This window comes from Eublepharis macularius, chromosome 7 (genome assembly GCF_028583425.1).
Source record: "Eublepharis macularius isolate TG4126 chromosome 7, MPM_Emac_v1.0, whole genome shotgun sequence".
Taxonomy (NCBI): domain Eukaryota; kingdom Metazoa; phylum Chordata; class Lepidosauria; order Squamata; family Eublepharidae; genus Eublepharis; species Eublepharis macularius.
In genome coordinates, this window is record NC_072796.1 from 17038161 (window position 1) to 17064749 (window position 26589).

A 26589-nucleotide genomic window follows, 5' to 3' on the forward strand; every position below is an offset into this window, starting at 1 on the left:
TAGCAATCCTATTTCTACTACTGCTACAACTGTCTTTAACCACAGGGCACTGTACAAAAAGTATTTTAAAAAAACATGAGCCCTGTCTACCCTAATGTTGTAAAAGACAATCCCAGGAGGAACAAGGAGAAATAAATAGTAAAAACCAGAATGGGCACAAAATGTACATCTAATATATATCTTTAATAGTGAGTCCATAATATAATGTAGAAGAAAATGCCCCACAACTGATGCATCCTCTAATCTGGAAATGAAATGGAAATTATCAAAGGAAAACACATGTTGCCTTATCGGAAAAGCTTACAGGCAGGTAAAGGGCAAGGGATCTGACTCAGTTAAAATTTAGTACCCCTCTGGGCTCACATGCGTCCTCCTTCTCCTCTTGCACACCAGTACTTTCTTCCATTTCCTGAAATCAGCTAGCCCCAGTCTTCTGTAATACCTCAAGCTACAGTTAGCATGTTGCTTCTAAAGCATGATTTGAATCCATGGTTAATAGCAGGGCTTTTTTTCAGGGGGAACACGGGGGAACGGAGTTCCGGAACCTCTTGAAAATGGTCACATGGCTGGTGGCCCCGCCCCCTGATCTCCAGACAGAGGGTAATCTAAACTCCCCTCTGTCTGGAGATCAGGGGGCGGGGCCACCAGCCATGTGACCATTTTCTCTGAGGGCAACCCACTGAGTTCCACCACCTCTTTTCCCAGAAAAAAAGCCCTAGTTAATAGAATTTGCAAACCATAAGTCAGAGGTATAGCCATGGGAACTTTGAGAGAAGGGGACCCATTCCCAATTACCATGGTTTGACATTATGCCTTTAATTGTTCCTCTTGTGTTGGTAGATTTAAGTAATCACAGTCCTTTATTAAACCTCAGCTTTGGTTTGACACTAGGTGGCGCTACATATTCTAAACATATTGACACATGTTTGCACATGGAAGACGGTGTTTTGGTTTAGTGGTTTCAAGAAACAATTATCGTGTACAGTCTTGGTTAAATGATGTCATTAATGGATTTATGCGAGACAAATGTTTTTAAATTACTGTAGAGCAAGTATTTTCGAGTACCTATATTTTTTTCGAAGGTTAAAAAACCCCTCTCCTATAAAATTTTGATGGGAAAAGAAAAATTAGCATGGTAATAAATATCTATTATAAACAGGGCTTTTTTCTGGGAAAAGAGGTGGTGGAACTCAGGACCGCACAATAATGTCACTTTGGGTCAACTGGAACAAGGGGGGAGTTTTTTAAAGTTTAAATCACCCTCGGTGAAAATGGTCACATGGCTGGTGACCCCTGCCCCCTGATCTCCAGACAGAGGAGAGTCTAGATTGCCTTCCATGCTGCTGGCACGGAGGGCAATCTAAACTCCCCTCTGCCTGGAGATCAGGGGGCGGGGCCACCGGCCATGTGACCATTTCCAAGAGGTGCCGGAACTCCGTTCCACCGCATTCCAGCTGAAAAAAAGCCCTGATTATAAAGAACTAGTTGACATTGTAAGAATAATGCACTAGGATGCCATTCTTGGGCAGGTCTTGGGAAAGCAATGAAATACTACTTGCTAACAGGCAACAAGTCTTGCTATTTGATTTTGCTTTCCTTGTGCACTTCACTGGGCTTCTGGGCAGCACCAGTTGAGCCAACAAATGTGTGTGAGTTGAAAACTTTGTTGATCTTCCTAGTTAAAATATTGCAGAATCTATTGAAATGGCGTCTGAGGTAATGTACACCATGTGATTCTTTAATGTGAAATTAAAAGATAGCATTTTCCACTGGGCTGCTGGTGCAAGCCGTAGAATTGAACCCAGGAACAGGGAATTCGATGCAATAATTAAGTAGATACTTCAAAACATGATTATTCAGCAGCAGAAGTCCCCAAACTATTCATCTGAAGCAACACAAATGTTTCACAGCGACTGTATGTATGATGATATATGCACACTGTTGTCAGAAGTAATGATTGATCAGATCAGTTAGATGTCATTGCTATGTTACAATTACTTTAGAAATGGTTTTGTTCTGAGAGGAGGGACAAGAGAAGAAATTATTTGGTTGATAGCCCTACCAAATCTCGTCAGATCTCAGAAGCTGAGCAGAGTCGGCCTTGGTTAGTATTGGATGGGAGACCTCCAATGAAGACAAGGGCTGCAGAGGCAGGCAATGGCAAACCACTTCTGTTACAGTGAAATTCTAAACAGAGTTACTCCAGGGCTTAGACTGGAGTAACTGCTTAGAATGGGCTTAGACTGGCCTAACTCTGCTTAGGATTTCACTGTAAGTCTCTTGCCATGAAAACCCCACCAGGGATCGCCATAAGTCAGCTATGACTTGAGGACACTCTCCTCCACCACCACTTCTTATACAAATAACCAACACTTTAATATTGCTTGATTAAATATTAATGTTATGGTTGTGTAGAAAATGGATGAATGTATACTGTTGTACAGGTGTGAAGAATTAATGAAAAAAAACTTAAAGTGATTAAAAAATAATATCGATAATCAGAGAATTATATAATTGGAAACATTCTTGGAAGGCATCTATTCCAACATAAGCCATGACTCTCTGCACAGGAACATGATAGATACAAATTTATATTTGGCAGATTAATTTGTAGGGGGGCATTTCCCTCAAGTGTACTGAATGCCCAGTTTGGTGTAATGGTTAAGAGCAGTGGGACTCTAATCTGGAGAACTGGGTTTGATTCCCCAATGGCATATATAAATTGAATGTTGTTGTTGTTGTTGTTGTTGTTGTTATTAATATATCTTGGTTCATGCTTCAATTAATGTCCTTTTAAAACATTGGAAAACTGAAAACAATTTGTACTGTGCATACATGTTGTAAGCATATTAACTTTTCTTCCTGAAAAGTTGTTTCAGTATTAATTACTCATGAGGCTATTTCTGCTCTTGTTTAATTTTATTACTGTAGCCAATATGAAATATATTAAGGATGTCTCACTATTTCAGCATAATATTTTCCGTCGTGTAATTTCCCAGATGGGGACATAATAGATGTAGGCAAAGGCGGTTGGTGGATGGGCCGACTGGGCCACTTTTGGAAACTTTACGCCGCACTGGACGGGATTTGCTTTCTGAAAGCAAAGCAGCAGTCCGCATAAGGGCAGCAATCCAAGAACTGATCTGGTTCCAAATGCTGAAGGAATTGAGTAGAAAAGGACTGGAAAACTCAAAGTAAACACGACATCATCCAACAGGAATTCTGCTGTTGAAATGAATGAGAGCCGTACGGGAATAGTTGCTAGAAGTGGTCCTCAGACTTCAGCATCCTGAACATCAGGTATTCAGTTGACTACTACAAGCAGCACTTAGTGTCTATGGATGCAGAGCGGTGTCTGTCTCCGTGCTGAACTCTTTTGCATTAGAACTGTGATACTCAGTGATTTGGGAGTCTTATCCAGCTCTTTGACACGGGGTCTGTGGCTCTTCTGAGCACCGTTCTTCAAAACAGCATCCATCTCATATTTCAGGAAAGTTTATTTCCAAGGATGGAAATAACTGGGGCTCTTTTGGTTGATGGCAATTGCAAACGTGGCTCTCTGTGGACTAAGGAGTACCACTTCCTTAGATAATAGAGTAAAAAACAATTCAGAGTCAGCTGTGACAACTGCATTCTGGCTGTGCCTCTTTCATATCAGTCAACCAATTAGAATTCCTAAGGTGACGCTATTGGTTCCCAGCAACCAATCAGCATGATTTCTGATTAGTGCTCTGAGCTGCTCTGGACGCAGGGTAGTAGAAAATGTATGAGTGTTGTCCTTCAAAAGGGTCAATTCCCATTTTGTTCCCTTCCCCTGAGGTGGGCAGTTCCAGCTTGCATTTCTATGTGAACTCAGGGGCCTCCAAAGGACCTTTGTTGACCCCAGACGCCAGTGTGAGAAACACAATGAATCAGATATCTAGCTGAGGACATTTCCTAGATTTTAAAAGTCAACTTAAGAAGAAGAAAAAAATTAGAAGCCAAAGAAAGCAGTAATAGGGCATAGAGCTCAAATATTTATTTTCTAACCATATATTTATTACTGTTATATAAACTCAAAGACGGTAGATCTACCAATAACGCTTTGTCACAATAGCCAATTTTATTTATTTTTCAAATTAATAAAAAATAATTATCTAAGCAGATAGAGGCAGTGTACCACCGAGAACTAGATTCCGGGGCAAAGAGAGGAAATAGAGACAATCTGTGCTGGCATAGCAACCTGAAGACTCTTGCAGTGAGCTGCTTTGGATACTTCTAAGAATATTTCAGCTCCCCCAGAAATTTTACTACATCCTCTAGAAGGATGCTGCTGTGTTTTTTCAGATCCAAACAATCTACCACAAGGCTGTGCTTGCACATAAGAGACCACTCTAGTCCTACAAAACTACAGCTCCTAAGACCCCTGTGCCTATAATCTGGCTGCTGGTTGGGCAGCTTAAATTTCACACAAAGGAGCCCTTACCCACCACGGTCAAGAGGGTGGCATGCATATGTGCATCTCTTTTGCATACCATTTTGTGATATTTTGGTTGGTCCCTATTGTTTTTGGAAATTCTCTCAACAGCAAATTCATCACCATGTTTCTAATCACCAACAAGATGTCCAAAGGTGGCAGGAAGTAAAGGAGTTCAGAATCAGCAGTTGACATATCACTAGAGCTTAACACTATAAACCTGTCAATTACAGATTTCTTTAAGCCTGAAAAAGTAGGGGTGTGCGACTGTTTGGGACTGAGGCAAGGAAAACAGTGCTGAAGTGGTCAAAAAAAGTGCATAGTCCCATCTGCAGAGTGTACTAAGGACTTTGCAATATTTCCCAAAAGATAATTCCAAACCAGCGAAGCGGATGATTAGGGGACAATGATTAGGGTTGATATTTTCAAAAGATACCAGTATAGTTTGGCCATGAAACCAGAGGAAGCCTCTATATGGTAACAACCAGGGAAGCTGCTTCATTTAACTTTTTGACCATTGTGCTTAAACAGGGGGTAATGTTTACTTGATACATCTGGATTAGTGTATTCAGGATATAACACCATTGAAATATTTATATCCCACTTTGTATGCCTCAAGTAGCATTCATGGCATGAGTTTCTCCAATTTACAGTGAAATCCTAAGCAGAGTTACTCCAGTCGAATCCCATTGAAATAAATGATGGTCTGGGATTCTACAGAGAACCCTGTGGAACACCACAGCAAGTGAGCCGTAGTGCCAAAAGATAGTCCTCCAGCACTTCCTTCTGAGCCATACCTGGCCAGACAGATATGAAGTGCCTGGGGCATGCTTCCCCCAAATCCCCACACAAAGGAGACAGCCCAGAAAGTTGTCGTGGTTGATGGTATCAAATGCCACTTAGTGGAGAATAAACAATCACATTCTGCTGGTGTGGATAGTCTACTAGGCAAACCAAGGCAGAGTGCTGAAGCTGGACTGGAAGCAAGACTGAAAGGTGTCCAGATAAAAAGCATAGTTAAACATGCAGGGGTTTCTTTGCAAAGATGACAAGCATGCTTCCTGCTCACGATCCCTTCTGCTTGAGTAGGCAAGTTGCTCAGACTCCTTAGGGCCAAGCTACAAGTGATGAATGACACTTGAACGGCAAGTGAACTGACTCATATGTATTCCTCCCTGATCACTTGCGCTCCACTTGCACTCCACTTGATCACCATGTGATCTTGCCGTTCAAGTGTCATTCGTCACTTGTAGCTTGGCCCTTAGTGTGTGGAATCAATTTCACATCCACACAGCTAACTCTTCTGCTTTGATGTTCTGTGTAATCCCCACCCCTGCTACTCCCCTAGCAACTTTGTTTCTGAGTTTTCTATTTAGGCTTGCTGTCTGTTCCTTTACAATGTCCAGACTTGCAGCAGTGTTTCATCACTGTCAAAAGATAATTTCTGATGATGTGTGGGTCTTTGCTCTAACTGGCATTCCTGGGGAAACATGACCGTGCCGCTCCCAGGACTTTTATTTCAGTCAGTGTGAAATCTGAAGCAGGAACTCAGAGCGAGATGTGGCAGAGCAGAAGTTGTTTCTCTGCACTAGATTCCTGAGGATGGCATTGTGAACATGGGCTTTAGGGAGCAGGGCCATAATCACATGGAAAAGTGCCTTGGATCGTCAGCTATATTTATTACTTTACCACATTTATACCATGCCTTTCTTCACAATATTGACCCAAAGTACATCATTCACTTACATTTTATCTTTACAAAAGCCCTGAGCAGTAGGTTAGGCTGAGAGTAAGAGACTGGCCCAAGGTCACCCAGCAAACTTCTATGGCAGAGTGGGGATTTGAACCTAGATTTTCCAGAGCCTAATCTCAAACTCTAACCACTACACAACACTGTCCTTTGTGGGGTAGCTGTTGTTGAACAGCAGAGAGCAGCGGGGCTTGGATGAGTCATGGAAGTCACATGGTACTAAATCACCTGGGGGTTGTTGGTGGACCTGGTCCCAATCCCTCAGAGGCAAAAACAGCCCTAGAAAAGGTCCTGCTCCTTTCCTTCCTTTTACTATTAGAAACCAAGACTCCAGTTGGCAATACTGTTGTGGTTGCCTAGCAACAACTGCAGAAGGCATTTGTCTCTTAAAGCTACAGGTATTGCTTCTTTTACTTTGGTGTTTTGTTAAAAAACAGAGTTTTTTCTTAAAGATTGAAAATTTTTCTGCAAACCTGCAGCTTTTCTCAGGTTTGCAGAAAGATTTGTCTTGTCTTTTCATGGCTCTATTCTCTGGATTTAAGTATCCACAGATTTGGCCACACTGAAAATTAGATATATTCTTTAATCATAATTTCAAAATAAAGCACAATTTATTAAGACATACAATTGCCAAATCAACTGTAAGACCAAGTATGTTTTACTTTCTACTTTTCATAAAATCTATTTTTTAAAATTGCCTTTGCTTTATCTGTTATTGACTACAAATTTTCCTTCTTTATCAACCCAGATCAGGGAAGCACAAACAGTTTGCAGAAGGAGTGGGATGTTCACAAAAATAATATTCTGCAGTAATTATTTTAAATAATGCTAACTTTGTCTTGCTGCTGGATCTTTTTTTGGTGTTATTTGATACCTTGTGAAGTTTAATGGTGGAAAGCATCCAAACCTGCCTCTCTGGGGCACAGTCTTACCATATTGTCTTGGAATGAAAGGTTTTCTGTGCTCTAGGGCTTATTTTTAAAACATTATCCTGCCTGTACAGATAATTAACTTGGACAGCTCCATCTGTATTAGACGAATTCTCATTAAGACTGTCTTATGGTAAGACTGGGCATAGACATAACAGTAGCCCCATCCCAGTGAAGAATGGGACACCGGTTCCCTGGAGGTCAGGTACTGTATCCATCCTAAACCTAGTGTTTTGCATAGCTGCAGGGAAAGAAGAGCGTTATTTTATGAATTTGCTGCTGCCCAGGGCTTTTTTTCTGGGAAAAGAGGTGGTAGAACTCAGTGGGTTGCCCTCGGAGAAAATGGTCACATGGGCGGGTGGCCCCGCCCCCTGATCTCCAGACACGGTGCGGAGGGCAATCTCAACTCCCCTCTGTCTGGAGATCAGGGGGCGGGGCCACCCGCCCATGTGACCATTTTCAAGAGGTTCCGGAACTCCGTTCTACCTCATTCCAGCTGAAAAAAAGCCCTGCTGCTGCTCCGTCTTCCGCCTTTGTCCCTTGTAATTCAGAAACCTATCTCATAACTGTGGATTTCACAGTGCTGTGGTGCTAGTTACAATAACCAGCCCTTTAAGATCTTCAAAAATGACAAACGAACACACAACATAATAACATTATTAACGCTATCAAATAAGTGCACGTTTACCTTTGGAAAGAAAAGAAAGTTAAGCTTAACTCCAATCTTAGAATGCTTACATGAACTCTTTGAATAAGAAAGAGGCCAAATTTTAACACAGCTCTTTGAATAAGACGCTGAGGGCAGATTTTAACACAGCTTTTCATCCCCCAGCACCTCCTGTTTTCTAAGAAACACACATTAGCTGAACTGTTGGCTGCATTCCCCTGTGACTTCATTTAGAAGTCATCACAGTTGCTTATCACGGTAGCTGGTAATTAGTCTCCATATGTGTTTTTTATTGGCAAGTAACCCATGATACAAAATATTTATTTGGGCAATTCTGTCCACCAGTAAAGGGTGCCACTTTTTTTTGTATCTGAATCTGTTTCTATGCTTTTAACAGCAGTCTGCCACACAGAAATTAAAGAGTTATATCCTTGACATCAAAAGCTTTACCTCCTTGATTTCTGTGATCTGGATCCAAACAGCCGGTGGCATGAGTAGAAGGCAGTTTCATTCATATAGCCGGGGGATTGTTTCCTCTAATTTCTACTGTTTTTCAGCACAGATATAGCCCTTATGTTCATTGTATTGTTCCAGACAGTCCCACAAATCTAAGGAAGTAATTGTTATCAGCTGGTAAGCCCCGTTGCATGACTGGAACTCTGCTCACAGCTCTTCATACGCAAACCCATGCACATGAGTCGGGCTGGTAAAAAAGATAACTCTATCATGTTAAAAATACTTCATTTAAAACACTTCCTATTTTACACCAGTAGCAATGGTGACCCAAGATTGGGAGGGGGGGATTTATTGTCACAGCCTTCCTTGCCACAGCACCCCAGTGAGATCTCTCTTTGGTATGTTGCCCACCTGGGAAGATGAGGCTGGGAAGAATGTGCTTGTTTCCTCCAACAACCCTAAAAGGTAGACACTGGAATCTCTCTGCATAGTGTGCCACCTTCCCTGGATGTTTCCCCCCCTCCTTTCCAAACCTAGGGACGAGGTAGTGCTAACCTGCAATCATGTCATGCAAGAGGAGTTGCTGCAATGATCTTTAACTAAATAATTTTATGATTATAAAACACATCTGTTTGAGGATACAGACAAAAACTAAGGTTACAGGCTAATGAAAATTAAGACAGAGAATAGTTACTAGCTAAGAGGAACTTATAGTTTCTTCATGCGAGCTCCAACAGGGAAGCTGGCAGGTGAGTGCCTCATAAGCAATCTGCCAGTCCATGCAGTTTAGCATGCGTGCGTACACGCATGCACACGCGCGCGCACACACTGAATAGCAGATATTATTACTTGGACGTATGAAGATCTTAAAGATGATTAATGTTCTTTTTACAAAAGTATTACGGACAGTCAAAATAAAAACAGATAGGAGCATCAATATTTTCATATTCTGAACTGGGATCCCAGCATGGCTGTTTTTTTTGTCTTTTACAAGACCCTAGGGAGGATCTGGTCATGGACCTCTTGGAGACACGTTTGGCTTTGCCCTAATTGTAATTGTGTTTTGATTGACCTTGGTGATGATCAAAAATTGATAATCCTAAAAGTTGGGGTATGGTTTCCAAAAATTCAGAGAAGAGAATTCCAACCACAGTCAATGTGAAGGTCTTGAGTCTGGAACAAAATTGAGATGAGATGTATGAATCAGAATAGCGTCGTTCACGACTGCAGTGTGCATAAGGAAAATGAACAAAAACATTTAATGGTGCAGTTTTGTAATCTGTTGTAGTGTATCAGTGCAGCCATGTGACTGGGACATTATGACAGTGTAGAAATTCAGGACAGTAAAACTGCACGAGTACTGTAGTACAAGTATGTTATGCAGCAAGGAGCAGCACAAATCAGATATGCACAGGGACCTACTGGTACAATGTTACAACTAAACGCTGTATATTAACTCAAAAACGTGAGGACCATGCTCTGGAGCCCCAACAGTATCCCGACAGATGCCCGGATGGTTTACGTTTAATGGTAATGCCAGCGTAACCTCACTGTACCCGGAATACTGAAGATAAAATTAGACTGTAAGCCGGTAAGCAAGGTTTCCTTGTTTCTATATGCAGTCCCAGATACAAATCAGGTGCTTCATAAATAAGAACAAAGATAATTAACAGAACTAAGAAATGGCTTTTCTGCAGACCATTGCTCTATCAGAACAGGCAAAAATATACCGCTTAACCATTCAAGTAATTTTTGCTGGATCCAATTGCCCATATGCTAGCTCTGTCAGTAACATTAAGGTCAAGACATCCAATAATTTTTAAAAGAGGCAGCTGTTTTTAAATGTATGGACATCAAGAAGTTTCTCAAAGCATATTGATAATAGGATGCTCATTTTCTGCTGTAGGTAATGTAGGCATGAGTAATGTTGGACAGCATTTAATCGTCCTCCAAGGCACTGAAGGCACAATCCTAAGGCCATTTGGGAAGCTTCTATAGTTGACAACTATAAGTCCCGATGCTAACGAAACACTGAGATATGCCTGTGTTACTCAGAGATACATTGGCGTAGCCCATGCTGCATCAGGGTGCTATGTCTAGGTTTCCCATCCAATTATTGGCTGGATCTACTTAAGCTTAGAGATGGAACTCTATCAGGTGCCCAAAGAGCAACAGTCTTAAACTGCTTCAAGCCACAATTATAACCATACTACTTTCTTATCTTGAAACAGGCCTAGATATTCTTGACTTCAAAAGTACTGCTTTGTTTTAGCAAATAGTAAAAGACGGTGTGAAGCAACATGGGTGCTGGAACTGCTGAAGAGGCAAGTGGGAAACTTTTGGAGATACTTTATAAGTTACAACTGGAGCTCCATGGAAGACAATCAACACATTTCAACTCATATGATTGAGGCTACAATCTTAAGAATGCTTTCCTGGGGCTAAGCCCCATTGAATAAATGGGACTTACTTCCAAATATATCTGCTTAGGATTGCTTTCTGTCCTGAAGATTCAGAACTCCCTCCAAAGGACAATGTACAGAATTCAGCATACTTTGCTGTTTTTTTCAAGCTTCATTATTTACGTCATTTTATTTTAAAATTAAATAAATGAGTGTAACTGTTAAAAATTAGTATAACTTACACAATTAAAAAGGAGTGTAATTTACACAACTTGCAAAACTCCCATTCACTGCAGTGATGCTTATGTGGGAGAAGTTCTTGATGAACTGTGTCCATATTATTAGGAGTAACGGAAGAAACTCTCTGAGCTTCACTGAATGTAGGAATCATTAGACTTTCAAAGATATTTAATGATGTTTGGCATCACTTTTTAGGAAGCACATGTGAATTTTGGAACAGGGAAATCCCTTCAGTAAAAAAATGACTTTGCCTGAGGCTTTATTGTCCCTTCATCATCCTGTTTCAAGTTTAAGAGTCTGGATGAAATGCCATGAGAATAATATTGCAGTAAAGCACAACAAATATATTTCCTTGAAATGTCAGCAGGCTTCCAAAACACACTCAATCTGTTAATTGTTTTACTGGCAGTCTGTAACTACAATCCTAAAGTAAATCTCTTTCATGGGCTTAACTGGAGTTGGAACTCATGAAGGCTTCGCTTCAGAATCGTCATCGCCAAGGATTAAATATTTAACATATGGATTATAATAAAGTCAATGCTTTCAGCATGTACAGAATGACTTTTATCCCTGACTAAGCATTGCCACTCTACACATCTGGGACTAGGGCTTTCAGGTCAGAAGTCACACATTCTTTGCCAGGAATGAGTTCAAATAGATCTGATGCCACAAGCTAAGCACTACGTTTAGGCCCATTGGAACAGGTAGCACAACAGAAAAGGCCAATCAGAAAATGTTTTTCCCCTCTCCTTCATTCCATCAACCTCAACGCCAAATGCTCATACCTCCATTCAAACATTGTTCTGGTCTTGGAGAAAAAAAGAAGTGGAACAAACATTTTTCCAGGTTAGATAAAATGGGCCGTTTTCTTTCTTTTTTTAAAATTTTTTTTTTATTTTTCAAACTACAAAACACTACACAGCACTACACAAGACTATCACAAGGAAAGGGGAAAGGGAAGGGACAAAGGGGATGGAAAAAGAAAAGGGGGGAGATGACCTACAAACACTAAACACTAAACACTACACTTCAATGTCTTCCCTTCATACTGTCATAATACAAAAATAGCTCCATAGGATAATGATGGAGTGGTTAATCATACAGAGAATAGGCATTTCAAATTCTGATTAAACTTTCCTCCCCCTTCTAGGTCCCGGACGCAATTCTCTCTGTGCAACCGCTGTTGCGGTGCTCTCCTCCCCCCCCCCTCCGGCTTCTCCTTTTCTTCGTTCTCGGTGCAGCAGAATTCCGGGTTTTTATCCTCAAAATCCTTTAGTTGATCTTCTGATAGTATCTTATAGGCCTGATCTTTATATCTAAACCATATTCCTTCTGGGAATAACCATTTGTACTTTATTCCATGGTCCCTCAGAAGAGCTGCAAACTTTTTATACTTAAAACGTCTTTTCCGGACTAGAAATGGAACGTCCTTCAAAATCTTGACTTTCAAACCCATAAAGTCCAAATCCGCATTGTATGAGTTATGTAGGATGGTGTCCCGAATCTTTTTAAATGAAAAGTCAATAATGATCTCACGAGGCAACTGTCGCTTTGTTGCATATTTTGAAGAAGCCCGACGGACCTCCAAAATGGCGCTTTTAACCTCTTCTTTAGTCGTCCTCGCGGGTATCGCCAATAGTTCCGAGACCACCTCCCACAGATCCTCATTTTCCTCCTCTTTCACGTTTTGGAGACGCAAAATTGTCTGCGTTCGTTCCATCTGTAGCCCGATCAGCTGGTTCTCAACCAACTTCAGCTCCTTTTTTGTAGCCTTCACAAGTGACGCACTTTCGAAATGGGCCGTTTTCACAAGGCAGTTCTCATGCGAAATCACGCCAGGAAGACGCTTTCGTTCCGGGAGCTCGGCACGATGTTCCATCGCCAGTAAGCAGTCTGAAAACGACTGGCCATGGTGAAGGTTTATGCCAAATATAGTGGAAGATGCAGAAATACAGCGATCCTTGAAAGGATGTATTCACAGTCACCCAAGCCCCTTCCCAATGTCCTAAAGACGGGGATGTAATGAAGAGAGATGGGCACAAACCTGAATACGAACCAAAAAAAACCCATGAACCAGCCCCGTTCCTGGTTCGTGAACCATTTCCCACGAACTTCCACGAACTGGTCTACTGGTTTGTTGGGTTCGTTTTAATGCCCCTTTCTGTGCCGCTTTGCGAGATCCCCGACAAGCAGCTGATCATTTAAATGGGCTGTTTAAATGGCTGCTCCCAGCAGTGGAGAAATGGACATTTAACATTGGCATTTAACATGGACATTTAGCAGTGGCAGGGAAAGGGGCATTTAAACCCGTGGATCAGCTGCTTGTTGGGGAGATCCCTGACAAGCAGCTGATCATTTAAACAGCGGGGCTTGGCTGCCCAGCCAGGAGTTCCCGGCTGGCTAGCCAAGCCCCACCCACAGTTTAAATGGCCATTTCCCTGCCGACCAGCCAAGCCCCACCCACAGTTTAAATGGCCATTTCCCCACTGCTGGGAGCGGCCATTTAAACAGCCCATTTAAATGATCAGCTGCTTGTCAGGGATCTCCCTGACAAGCAGCTTCCGGAGGTTTAAATGCCCCTTTCCCTGCCGCTGTTTAAGCAGCTGGAAAGGGGCATTTAAACCCAACAAACCACAAACCACAAACTGGTTCATGAACTTGCCCCAGTTCGTGGGAGTTCCTGGTTCCTGGTTTGTGAAAATGCCACGAACTGCACAGTTTGATTTCTTTACAGTTCGTGCCCATGTCTAGTAATGAATACTTTTTAAAATGACTACTGTAATTATTACCAATACATTACTTTTCAGAATGAATATTTTGCAGTAATTGTGACAACTGAAATGATTTGGTAGACTATTTCACTGGTTAGAGGCTTGTAGGTGAAGCCAACAAATCTTTAGAAGGACCCTATCAACACAAGATGAGAATAGTTTGCCAGATTAGCATTCATTTGCTGTTCTCCTTTTAAATTATTTCTTTCCTTCATTTGTGTCTTCTTGCTGTAGCTTAGTTTTTATATGCTCTTCTCCACCACTTTACCCTTTTCTTTCTTTTCTATTTGCTTTGCTAGCTTTTACCAGGATACACCTGTGATACAAATTGAAAATGGTTTCAATTTGCTATAGCATTGAGTAATGCTGAAAACCCTTTGTTAACAACCCTACACGATGCCATCATAAGCAAAGTTACATACACCCTTCTATGCTCATTGACTTCAATCGACTCAGAAGGTGTTCTAGTGCATGCTCTAACTTGGAAGGCCAAGGCTACTCCAATCTTGTCTGATCTCAGAAGCTAAGCAGGGTCTGCCCCAGTTAATACTTGGATGGGAGAACACCAAGGAAGTCAAGGATCACGACACAGAGACAGGCAATGGCAAAACCATCTCTGAATGGCTTTTGCCTTGAAAACCCTACAGCGTTGCCATAAGTCACCTGTGACTTGATGGTATTTTCCACCACCAGCTCCAATGCTAGCCTCTTAGTCCAATTGTGCTTACACCTAGACCACTTTACGAATAAGCACAAATTGACCAGGTCACTTTTTTTTTAACCAACCTGCCATTTTTTTTACCAGCTTATAAATGTTATTACTTCAATAGGGGGCTTAGCTAACTACTGGCTGAGAAAGATCTGTTAATGTGTCCTGAAAATGACGGCAAATAATTTACCACAAAGATGACCTAAACTTCTCTTGTAAACCTATCTATATGTGTCTAGCTTATAACATTTTAAAATGCTTATACACTTGGTATTTATTTTCCTTCCCATAACTTATGTGTTTATTTACTAGATTTACATCTTGTCAGCACACTTAGCTTCTAATAAAACAGTAATTGATTAAACAAGTTTACTTGTGGCATAACATTAAGTCAAACATCAGGACAATATTACAGAGTAGTCTTTATACCTTTGAAATAACTGCGTTCTATCTGCCTGAAGTAGTAGGATAAGTGTTTCTTATCAAAGATAATTGTTTCTAAAAATTTCCAACAGTATATTTGTCTGGTTAAAAAAAATTAGCACAATAACACATTGATTGTTAATTATTGGTTTATTGTTTGTTCAGCATGCACCAGCCAATATTCCTCCTTCCTTTAATTTCCTTCACTCCTGAAGGGCACCGGTGAAAGCACATAGGATTGAATATATGCAAATTAACAGGCAAAACTTGAAAAAAAATCCATGTGAGTTGAAGAAAGACAAACATCCAATAAGCAGAGAGTTCTAAATATAGATCATTCAAATGCAGGATGAATGGAACAGATCACAGGCATTAAAAAAGTAATCCTATTAAATATCTGTTCCTTAAACTGCTACCTTGCAACCAGACAAAGCCTGCCTTTACGTTGACGTATCGATACTGTTCAGTTTCAGAAAGGTTCTTGCAGCTTTTCCCAATCTGTGCTGCTTTGGTGGAAGAACTGGGGGAAAGTTTTTTTGTTTAAAAAGGCAGACAGCATGATTGCCTGCACCAATGTCAGTGAAAGATCAGTGAGCCCATCTCTCTGTGTTTATTGGATTGTGCAGTAATTAAAGTTTATTCAGACATGAACACTTATTTTTTTCTCCAGCAATGCTGATTGCATTATAATTTTTAAATGCAGTTTTTCACTCCTAATATACATTTTTTAAAATCTGAAATGTGTATAATGTTTACATGGGAAAGTGTATGAATTTACAAAGATATTCACAGTTACAAAAAGTTTCTCTCTGCAAATTCCTAGGAAATTTTTTAGCAACTGTAACCGTATATAAGTAGCCTACAATAAGCTGGAGAGGACACTTTCAGGCAGGGTTGGAAGAAAGGTTAGAATATTCTGCAAATCATAAATGCGGGCATGAGAAGAACAGAAAGGAATGCCCAGGGAGAAGTAAAGAAGTTGAAGGTGTTCTGGGAATTCAAATTACTCACACGTCAATGGCAGTTTTATTTGCTGGTGCATAAAAACTAACATGGACAGCTGCATATAAATCACTTTGCAAATGTGTCCCTGTTGTCGACATGCTAAGCTTGAGCCTCAATCTTCTGGTGATCGGATTAGGAATCACTGCCAGGAGTTTTCAAAACGTGTCAGCTGCTTTGACCCTCACCTCAGCTGTTCACAAATAATATTTGCAACAAGATTGCTGGCAATATTGTTTACTGTTTTTTTCTGGTCTACAAAAGTGGCATAGGGTTGCAGAGCTGTGGGCGACCTTTTGGAGACAGGCAATGATGGGGAGAAATCATCTTCTGCTCTTCTGGTATCTCCAATAAAACTGGAAGCTATTGGAGCATTTGGATTTTATTTCAGCCACAGTTGCTTTAGTGTATCTGTATGGTGGAGGAAAACCAAACAATCTAGTTTTTCTTTCTGGAAGGAAAAGCACGTGATTCATCCTCCTGACTGTAAAACAACACTTTTTGAAAAAAGGGGATTTTTTTTCACAGTAATGTCGAAGTGCTGAATCAATCATGGAAATTGGATAGCGTGGGACGCTGGATTTTCTTGGACAGAGAGAGCGTACACCTTGTGTCCCAGGAATCAGAGGAAGAGAAAAAGTCGCCATCTGCCAGCAAATCACTTGCTGGGGTTTTCCCCAGCTCCTCTCTACAAGGAGTGACTCTGGATTTTCCCACTTTACAAAAGCAAAGGTGGCTGCAGGGCAATCTCCCGTGCTTCCCAGAAGTTCCCACCCAAATGCATCGAGAAAAGGAGGACTGAGAATGACGCTGCCTTGAAGATTCCTTGGCTGAGGCAATGCTGTTGACATTCATCTGCTTATTTTCCTGAAAACCAGAAAACCTTGGATCCATGTAGACTTGGCTTACTTATATGCCAAAAGACCCCTCTACTTCCACCCAATATTTAAACAGAAACTGGAGGGGGATAAACTAGGAAAGATTTGTTTTACCAATGCCATGCAGGTGGACTTGGATGGTTAAGAGGGATCTGATGTAGATTGTGTGTCTGTGCCTCAATATCCTTTCTGTTGTTGGTTTGACTTGTGAAAGTTGTGATGCATAAAGCCTGAGAACATTTGTAAGTGAGAGCCCTTTCCTCTTGTACATCTGAAGTAGGTTGTGTTGGGTAGGCCTTCCTTTTGTGCTGTTGATCTGCGAGCAATGTCTTAGGATATTTTGCACGGCTACTATGTATTTCCTTGAAACTTTCATAAAGAACTCCATTTCTAACTCTGTTAGGATATTTTGCATGGACGGTTGTACGTTTGTTGTGCATGCTTTGTCCTGGATTCTTGTTGAGAATGTCATTTCTAATTCAGGAGTCATCCTAGCTGTGTCTTAGCATATTTTATGTAGATATTAGGAGCGGATACATTTTGTTGAGATCTATTTTGGGGGGGAATATTTTTAGTTCAGGAATCAACTCAGCTACTGTGGAAACTGGTTGCGTTTCCTTGGGAATGTCTGTAGATGAAAGCCACTTGTAATTCAAGTCAAGCGAGGGCCGTTGTGTGTCTTTCCTTGTGAACTTTTGTAGACGAACCCCACTTCTAATTCAGGACGGAGTCGAGCGAGCTGTATCTTAGGCTGTTTTGCCCGAATGTTTCCTGTGCCTGTTTCTTTGTGGGAACGTTTGTGTTAGGTGGCCGTTCCTTCCACATTGTTGTGCTGTCTGTTGGTCTGTTTGCACACAGGCGAGATGTGTGTGTGTGTTTTCTTTGTGAACTTGTGTAACTGAGCCCCCTTTCTAACCCAGGAGCCGAGCCAGCGGCGTTTGGGGGCGCCTCTTCCCCCTCAGGTCTCGACCTCCTGGCGGGAGGCCCTTTCCCTCGAGCCGCCCTGTTGCTCCCTGAGGTAAACTGCAGCGCCACGCAACTCGCGCTCCATTCTGGGCGGGAAAAAAGCGGCGCCTCCTCACCGCCCCCCGCGAAGGGGCCGCCGCCGGCCATGGGGCTCCGGTCCAGGGACGACCCCCGCGGCGGGGAGTGCCGCGGCTCCCGCGCAGGGAAGGAGCCCCCGGGCCACGGGCCGCAGCCTGCCGAGCCGGCGGGAGCCGAGGCGGCTCGCGGTGGAGGCGGCGGCGGCCCGGCTAGGCGGGCCGAGGGCGAGGGGGGCGAGTCGGAGGAGGAGGACTACGAGGACTTGGAGGACTTCTCGGAGCTGCCGGACACGCGCAGCATCGCCTCCGACGACTCCTTCTACCCGCCGCCCTGCGACGACGACGAGGGCGACGACTGGTCGCTGGGCGAGTCGGAGAGCGGCGACAGCCCCGAGCCGCTCAGCCTCTTCCGCGCCTGCTGCACCAACAACGCCGTCGCCCTGAGGGCGCTCATCCGCCAAGGGCCCGAGGAGGGCGAAGTGCGGGAGACCGACCGCAACAAGCGGGTGAGGAACGCACAACCCTCGCGCGACACAACCGGGCAACACAGTAAGGGGTGTGTGTGGTGTGTGCGAGGGTGGGGCGTCTGGCCTCCACACCCTCCCTCCACGCCGATTAAGTACCATAAGTTTAGACTGGATGAGTCAACACTGTGTGGGGTTCACTTTTTCCTGGAATTTCTCCTTTTTTGTAAGGGCGGGGGGCGCTCAACATTTCCCGAACTTTGATATCTCTGCCTGTGTGTGGTGGTGGAGAGTGCCCTCAAGTCAGTGTTGACTTATGGCGACCCCTGGTGGGGCTTTCAAGGCAAGAGACTAACAGAGGTGGTTTGCCATTGCCTGCCTCCGCAGCCCTGGTCTTCGTTGGAGGTCTCCCATCCAGTTACTAACCGAGGCCGACTCTGCTTAGCTTCTGAGATCGGATGAGATCAGGCTCACCTGACCTGTCCCCCTGCATAAATAGTAGGATTTGAGTCCAGTGGCACCTTAGAGGCCAACAGGATTTTCAGGGTATGAGCTTTTGAGAATCAGAGCTCCCTTCTAAATATACAAGTAGATCCCTGGGGTCCCTGGAGATCTCCAGGGAGCATTGGCTCTGGAAAGCTCCTACCCTGGGAATCTTGTTGGTCTCCAACATGCCATTGGACTCAAATCCTGCTGTTCTATTGCAGACCAACACTGCTCCCCACCTGAAACTATGTAAATAGTGACTTCCATGTAAATGGAGAGAGAATATTTCTGGAAATTTTGAAGACATTGGACTTGTGTGCGTTATGTGTCGTCAAGTCACTTCCGATTTATAGCAACCTTCAAAATGGCTGATCATTGACTGCTTTGCCCAGGTCTTGCAAACCGAAGTCCTTGGCTTCCTTTATTGAGGCAATCCGTCTCATGTTCTTCTTTTCCTACTGCCTTCAATTTTTCCTAGCATTATTGTCTTTTTCCAGCAAGTCTTGTCTTTTCAAGTGTGTGGTTTTTTTCCCCACTCTGAAAAAAAGAGAAATTCTGGGAAAAATGGAAACCTATGCAATATTTTCTTATCAGATTTAAGGTGGTGGTGGTTGGTGTTGCTTTCCTTCTTTTTTTGCATTGCACAAATAAATACAAATTTTTAAAAGACCCCCCTCCCTAAAGTTATTGTGCTGCTTGAACATCTGACATTGCAACGCTAAGAGTGCTTTCCTGTAAGCCTCACTGAATGAACCTGACTAGGATTCAGAGTATACCTAGTTAGGATTGCTCTTTTGGGCTGCTTCCACATTTTTCTTTGTGTGAATGGCAGGAATGCCCTAGCTGATTTTGGGAGATGCGACCATCCTTATTCCCATGCTCAAGTCCTGGGGCTCTCCCCTTTGAGCTGGATCTAAGGAAAACTGCAGGGTGGCAGGAGCAGCATCCACTGAATGAGTGATTAAAATGTGAAATTTATTGCCTTGGAGGTAGTGATGACCACAGGCATAGATAGCTTTAAAAGGGATTAGACAGATTAATGAAGGATAGGTCTCTCAGTGGCTACTGTCTATGATGACTAAAGGAAACTGCCACATTCAGAGGTAGTAGACCTCTGAATGCCTGCGCCAGAAGGCAACTTCAGGGAAAGGCCTTAGTCTTTGTACCCTGTTGTTGGCCCTCCAGAGTAACTGGCCAGAGGTAGGATGCAGGTCTTACGCAGCCAGTTGGAGGAGGGGGATAGGTGAGCTCTGTCTTCAGAATGGTGGAGCATCACATCACGTTTCCTTCCCTGCTTTTAGTCTTTTTAATGGGCTTTTTTCTTCTGCCATTTGAAGGAATGGGGGTAGGTGGTGGTAGCATCATATTATTCAATACTGCTATCGTAACAGAGGCTCCTTCCCTCCCCCCTGTGGAATCGGCTTTATAGTGCTATCCTAATCAGAGCAACAATTTTTAAAAGCTCTTTAACTTTTATTGGCTTAGCAGGTGTAACTGCATTTAGGATTGCCCTATACAATAAATAATTTATAACTTGGCATATACGATTGTACTACTTGGTTTATTTGTGCAATTAGGAGTATAAATGCCTTAGTTTTCGATAAGCAGAATTGTGAATATACTCAGAATGTGAGAGAAGGAGCTGCAAATTCCAGCACCTTATACAACTTTTAGCACATGTATCTTAGTTGTCACAATTTGAGAGGTAGAAAAGATAGTAAACAAATTGGAAGTATTATTTTGATAAATGCTGGATTATATACTGTTTAGTGCCCTGAGCAACTGTTACGCTATGCCATCAGAATAGCTAATCTTGTTTGATTTCTCCCAAAGTCAATGGGAGAGATTCACTTTTATGGGAGCCCATGAAGGGCTGCAGTCTAACGTCTTGAGTTGAGGATAAAGTCTGGCCCTTTCCTCAATTATTGTTGACCCCCCTTATCTTAATTGTGCACCCACACCATATCTTCAGCTCTAGCCCAGTGCTTTTCTTCCATAGTAATGCTGATTAATTACATTGATCAATAAGTGAAATAAACTACAGTCTATCATACTTGGCTGGTACACCACTAATATAATAATAATAATAACATTTGATTTATATACCGCCCTTCAGGATGACTTAACACCCACTCAGAGCGGCTTACAAAGTATGTTGTTATTATCCCCACAACAAAACACCCTGTGAGGTGGGTGGGGCTGAGAGAGGTCCAGAGAGCCGTGACTTGCCCAAGGTCACCCAGCTGGCTTCAAGTGGAGAAGTGGGGAATCAAACCCGGTCTTCCAGATTAGAGTCCCGCACTCTTAACCACTACACCAAACTGGCTATAACAGATTTGCAGCAATGACAAATTCAGGAATTATTAGGAAAGGAGTTGAAAACAACCAAAGTAGTAAGTAGTAAAATTCTATTACTTAATACTACTGCATAATCAATCTGTCACATCCTTCTCCAAGGAGCTCAGGACCGCCTGGAAGAGTCTTCCCTCCTCTATTTTATTTTCATGTAATTTATGAGATTGGTTAGACTGATACGATGTGACTGGCCCAGGATCAGTAAGACAGTTTCATGGTTGAGTGGAGATTTTGTCCCAGGACTCTCCAGTCCCAGTCCCAGTCTAGCCAGTATACCATGCTGGGTCTGGCCAGGGTGCAGATATGTACTGTGGCATGCCCACATTTATAATACTGACTACATCTCAAAGGATAGAACTGAAGATTTGGAAAATGTAAGGAAACAGCCAACTAAAATTGTGTGGGAATATTTACTTCTTTATGTAAGGAAGACCGTAAGCAGTTAAAGTTCTAGAGGAAAAGATACCCAAGGGTAGCTTGATGCATCTCCCCCCCCCCCCCGGCCAATTTCTGTGCAGGAAAAATGTTGCACAGAATGTGTCTTTAAAATGTATCAGCTTCACTTATACCCTGCCTTTTCCCTCTAGTGGAGAACCAAAGCAGCTTGCACGGTCTCCTTGTCTTCATTTTCTCCTCACGATAACTTGTTAGGTACCTTAGGCTGAGAATATGTGACTGGGCCAAGATCAGCCAGCCAGCTTCCGTGGCGGAGTGGGGATATGAGAATTTTTCCATATCCTAGTCCAGCACTCTAACCACAAGAATGCACACGTGTCTCTTTTGCTGTATATACATGTTTTAGCAAATTGAAGCCAGTCGTAGCTTCATACTATATGCATATGTCATGAGATCGACACACGTGTGTGTGTGTGTGTTTTTTTTTTTACAAATGATGGTATATGTATATTGAACACATTCTTTCCCCTGGATACTTTCCCATTATTATCATATTTTATTTTTGGAAGTGATCATTGCGTTGCTCTAATTAGAAGCATAAAATGGGTTTGAGCTGCTTGCCCCCTTTTTTAAAGTATAGAAAGTTAATTGTGAAGCTGTTTGGCATGAAGACTTTTTTTTAGTCACTTTCTCATTAGCTGCCTGCTGCTAAACATGAATCTATGAAGCAATGCACTGGAGACACCAAATCTCATAGGTATACATTATTCTTCATTCAGACAAAGCAAACAAGGAGCTACTGTCATCACAAATTGAACATTTTTAATAGCTGGAAAGCTTGTTGTAGAAATTAGAGTTGGTTGAAGCTATTAGGCTAAATGTTGATAAAATAGAATGTTTTTAAAGGGGTCTAATTCTGTCGGACAGCTGAGAGCTCTAAGATGAAACAAGCAATGAGAGGGTTTGTTGCTACGTTGATCTGGTTATACGTTCCATCTGTATTGTTTAAGGGTTCTTCACACTGAGCTCTGTAATCAAGAATATATCTACAGTAAGAATAGTTGTCGTCTGCTGGCAAAACCTCATCTAGCTGTGCAGTTCTAAACAGAATTACAGTGGGCTTCTAAGCTTCCATGGACTTATTATTTATTTACTTCACTTATATCTTGCCTTTCTCCCTAATAGGGGACCCAAAGCTGCTGACAAAGCTGTTCTATTCTCCTGTTCATTCTCACATGAACCCTGTGACGCATATTATGCTGAGAGTATGTGATGGCCGAAGGTTTCATAGCAGAGTAGACTTCCAAGACTTCCAGACACTCTGAGACTACACCACACTGCTTCTAACTTAGGAGTAGATAAAAAGCTTGCTCTTCCCCTCCTATTTCACTCTTACAGGATGCTTCCTTGGAAAGCATCAACTTTATGCTTTGCAAAGCTGTTGGGGAATTTTCTCACAGCGTTTTTGAGGGCAGGTGGTGAGCAGGTTGTTCCCTTATCTCCTCATGTCCTGCAGAGTAGTACTGGGTGGGGGAATCCTCGTTGCCTTTCAAAACATGGGGTTAGGGCTGGCAGGCTTGCAAAGCTCTGATCCTGTACTTGAAAGACTGCTTGGAATTTTGCCCCCAATGTTCTTGGCCTGTATGTGGGGGGAGATGAGCACATTGTTCCCACACCCCTTCCTCCCCCCCCCCCCCGCCCAGAACTCTAGTGGCAAATGTTTATGTAGGTTTCAAGAGCTGAGGAACAGGGATGCTCAAATTCTTTGAGTATCAGCTTTTGCAGATCTATGGGGAAATCTGCATATAGCAACATTCTGGTCATTTCTTCCTTCAGCCCTCTATAAGAATGCTATATGCAATTTTGCTTAGGCTTGAATAACATCAAAGGGCAAGCTGTGTCCAGGCATTCAGTCTGTAAACAGGTCTGTTTTTTGGCCTGCTGTTCCCTTTTGGGGGTGAATGTAGAAAATCCTTTTTTCAGCTTACTTGGTAGCTCACCCTGGTATGCAGAAACCTTCCTCTTTCTTGGCCCCATGGTGCCTCTTTCCTTATTTGTGGGATTTTTGACCTGCCATTTGTTGTAAATGGGGGTCAGGCACTTACTATGTTCTTACTTTAGAGCTTCCATTGTGGCATTCTGGAGTCCTCTTTTCCATAGCACTCAATTGCCTGCCTAATACACAAGAACTCAAAATTCTGAGGTTTCCTTGTTATTGGAAAACTGAAATCAATTCAAGATGACAGAAGTAAGCATCTTGTGAGATTCAGGATGCCGGATATTGGTAGGAATTATTCCTACATTAGTACAACAGTACTTTACATTTTAGTTTGAAGCAGGATTGCAGTAATACCTTGATGAGAGTCACTTAGATTGTGCTCCGTGTTCCTGTGAGGTAGTTGATGGATGAAACTGAAATTAGTGTTAAAACAATTAAGTGTTTTGTATGAAAATAACCTGACAAAAACTCAGTAATATAAAATGCACAATTAAGCACTTAATAGGCTGATCCTATAAATCTACATTAGCAAAGAGTGTTTTATGCCGCAAGAGCTAGGCAGCATTCTTTGCTTATTGAGTTGCAAGATCAATGTACTTAGTAGAAAATTATCACTATATAGATTAAGAATTATCTCTTGTTTGAATGCTTGTGCAATCTTGTTGTTAAACAGCAGATCCAAAACAGTATTCCCACAACTGTGTGATGGTGTATTGGAAGAGAGAGAGGAGAAGGCAGTGGATGCAGAGTTGTGGAAATTGTGGACATGATGGCAAAGGGAAGAAGTTACACAAACTTGGGGCTGTTAAGAAGGGGAAAGTCACGTGACTAGGAGGCTGTGAGGAGAGGTGGCAAAAGGAAAATATGGGGAAGCCAATTTGTGGTAGTTCCCGAGAAAGGAGATGTTAGTCTTGCGGCTAGTCTTAGAATTAATAAATGATTTCATTGCATTCAGAATTCACATGCAAATATCCAGATCACTTTCTAGGATTGTTGATTACTTATGTACATTTCTATCATATACCCAGGTTCAGCAAGATTATAGTACACAGAATTTATTAAGTGGTTTTGTGCCTCCAATATTTCCCACAACAGTCCAGTGAATACCTCTTATGTGTCTCAGACATATATAGAAAAACCTTGAAAAAATCCTGATGCAGGAGATTAAAACAATCATAAAGTTGGGAAACATCTTCTTTTTGTTTTCTTACTTGTCTACATGTGGTATGGGTAAATACTGAAGAGGAAAAAATGATTTAAAAAATGTGAATAGTCTTTTGCTAGTCTATATTTTCTTATTCCTTTAAAAAAAAACCTTTTTATTTTTTCAAATGTAACAACAGCGACAGAACAATGAATGACAATCGGTTGAAACATTAGTGGTAAAATAAGTCAACTTACAAAGCTATACAACATCAATTTTTAAGAATTAATACAACAATGAATAAAGATGAGAAAAAGTAGATTGTAAACAGTTGGATTCCAAATATTCATATAGAGGGAACCATTTTTCCTAGAAATCTGTTTCTAAAGGATAGTGTTCCATTTGATATATCTTATCAGCAACTCTTTCCATAATTAAGTGATTCCAAACTTTTGCCATCCACAGTTCTATGGTAGGTGGCAATTTGTCCTTCCATTTGGTTGCTATCTCACTTTCTATATTTTCTTATTCCTGAAGAATTGCGAGTACACAGTGAATTAATGTTAACATTACATATTGCAGACTGGTTGGATGATTTCTGGGGCACTTTGGAAAGAGACATACAATAATAATGCCATTTTTAAATTCTTGCTGTTAGTTGCTGCCAGCATACATGTTATTAGTAATTTTGTATGTATCATGTACTGAGAGTTGTGATTCAGATAAGTATTTTTAACACCACTGACAGATATTATTTGCATGCAAAATGGAATTGACAGTTTGCCTTAATGGAAACAGTGGGCCTGCTAAGAAGCAGCCAATGCTAATCTTCATTGCAGTTTCTCTTTTGTGTGTCTCTACCTACACCACAGCTTTACAAAATGTGGCATTGCCTAAAAATTTCAGGATGTCTAAGAGGCCTAATAATAAAGATTTGCAGTTTATGACATTGGAATAGCTAAGTGCTACTACGAAAATAATGACTACATTTTGAGTTTCTCTGTAATCAACATTTAACGCATATGAGCTAATTGATATGTAGCATTTCTTCTTATACAGTGTGGAGAATTAGTGAACATTGATAGTCTTCTTGAACTTAAAAGCAATCTGTACAGTACTTGTGACTTGCCTAGGTGCTGACATAAGAATTACTTTTTCAAAACTTCATTCATTCAAGATTCTTTGTCTTTTCATGCAGAATGCCAGTTAATTCAAGGCATGATTATTTGAGGTTGTGAAATGTGCCAACTACCTTTTATTCTGGGATCGTTCAGTAACTTACAACACTTCCAGTGATTCCAGGAGCAACATATACTTACCTCATAGTAACAATGTTCAGCGTTCCTCCTCTTAAATCCAAAAAGAGTGTCACATCCTTGCAAAACACTCTTATTAGAATCAGCAAACAAATATTTCAGATGAAACAGCTAGTTGTCTATTGCTGTTTTACATTAGAGGAGGACCATATCTATGAAAATATAGTATTGCCCTTGCTGAATTGTATCATTTCAGATTGGAAGAGGGATATTGTTTTCCATGTGAAATACTTCCTGCTCATAGAATGCTAATGTATCAGGAAGAAAGCTGGGCTAGAACCCTCCATCTGATATGTAAGTTTTCCAAAGGAAGAGACATTTTTTAAAGTGGAGAGCATTCTCTCATCACCTGCAAGTTGAAGTAGTACAGTCAGTCTAAGTTGGGATGTATCATGTAATAGTGAGAAAAAAATAATTATGTCCCCAGCCAAGAACACTATGCTGTCTAATGCTCAAATAAAGCTCCCCATTCACCTTGACAGAGGAAACTTACAGAACCACCATCTTCATTGAAATGAATGGGGAACTCTTGTACATGGAAGTGCTTTTGTATAATGTAATTTGATATTCAGTGGCTGGTTCTGTTGAAAAAAAATTGTTTAAACCTTGTCTCTCTGCAGTAACGTTAGAATAATGTGAGGTGTTTCACTAATACACGCACACACACACACACACCCCTCTCCAAGTTGAGATTCTTAGAAGT

At 41.7% G+C, this 26589-nt stretch overlaps 1 protein-coding gene across 1 annotated transcript in view; it reads left to right on the forward strand.

Annotated features, from left to right (window-relative positions):
- The first annotated feature begins 17794 nt into the window (after nt 1-17794).
- Nucleotides 17795-26589, forward strand: part of ANKRD33B (ankyrin repeat domain 33B) — a 38531-nt gene continuing 29736 nt past the window's right edge. The window contains exon 1 of the mRNA XM_054985831.1: nt 17795-18232. Coding sequence (XP_054841806.1) covers nt 17795-18232 — 438 coding nt within the window. The remainder of the gene's footprint in view (nt 18233-26589) is intronic.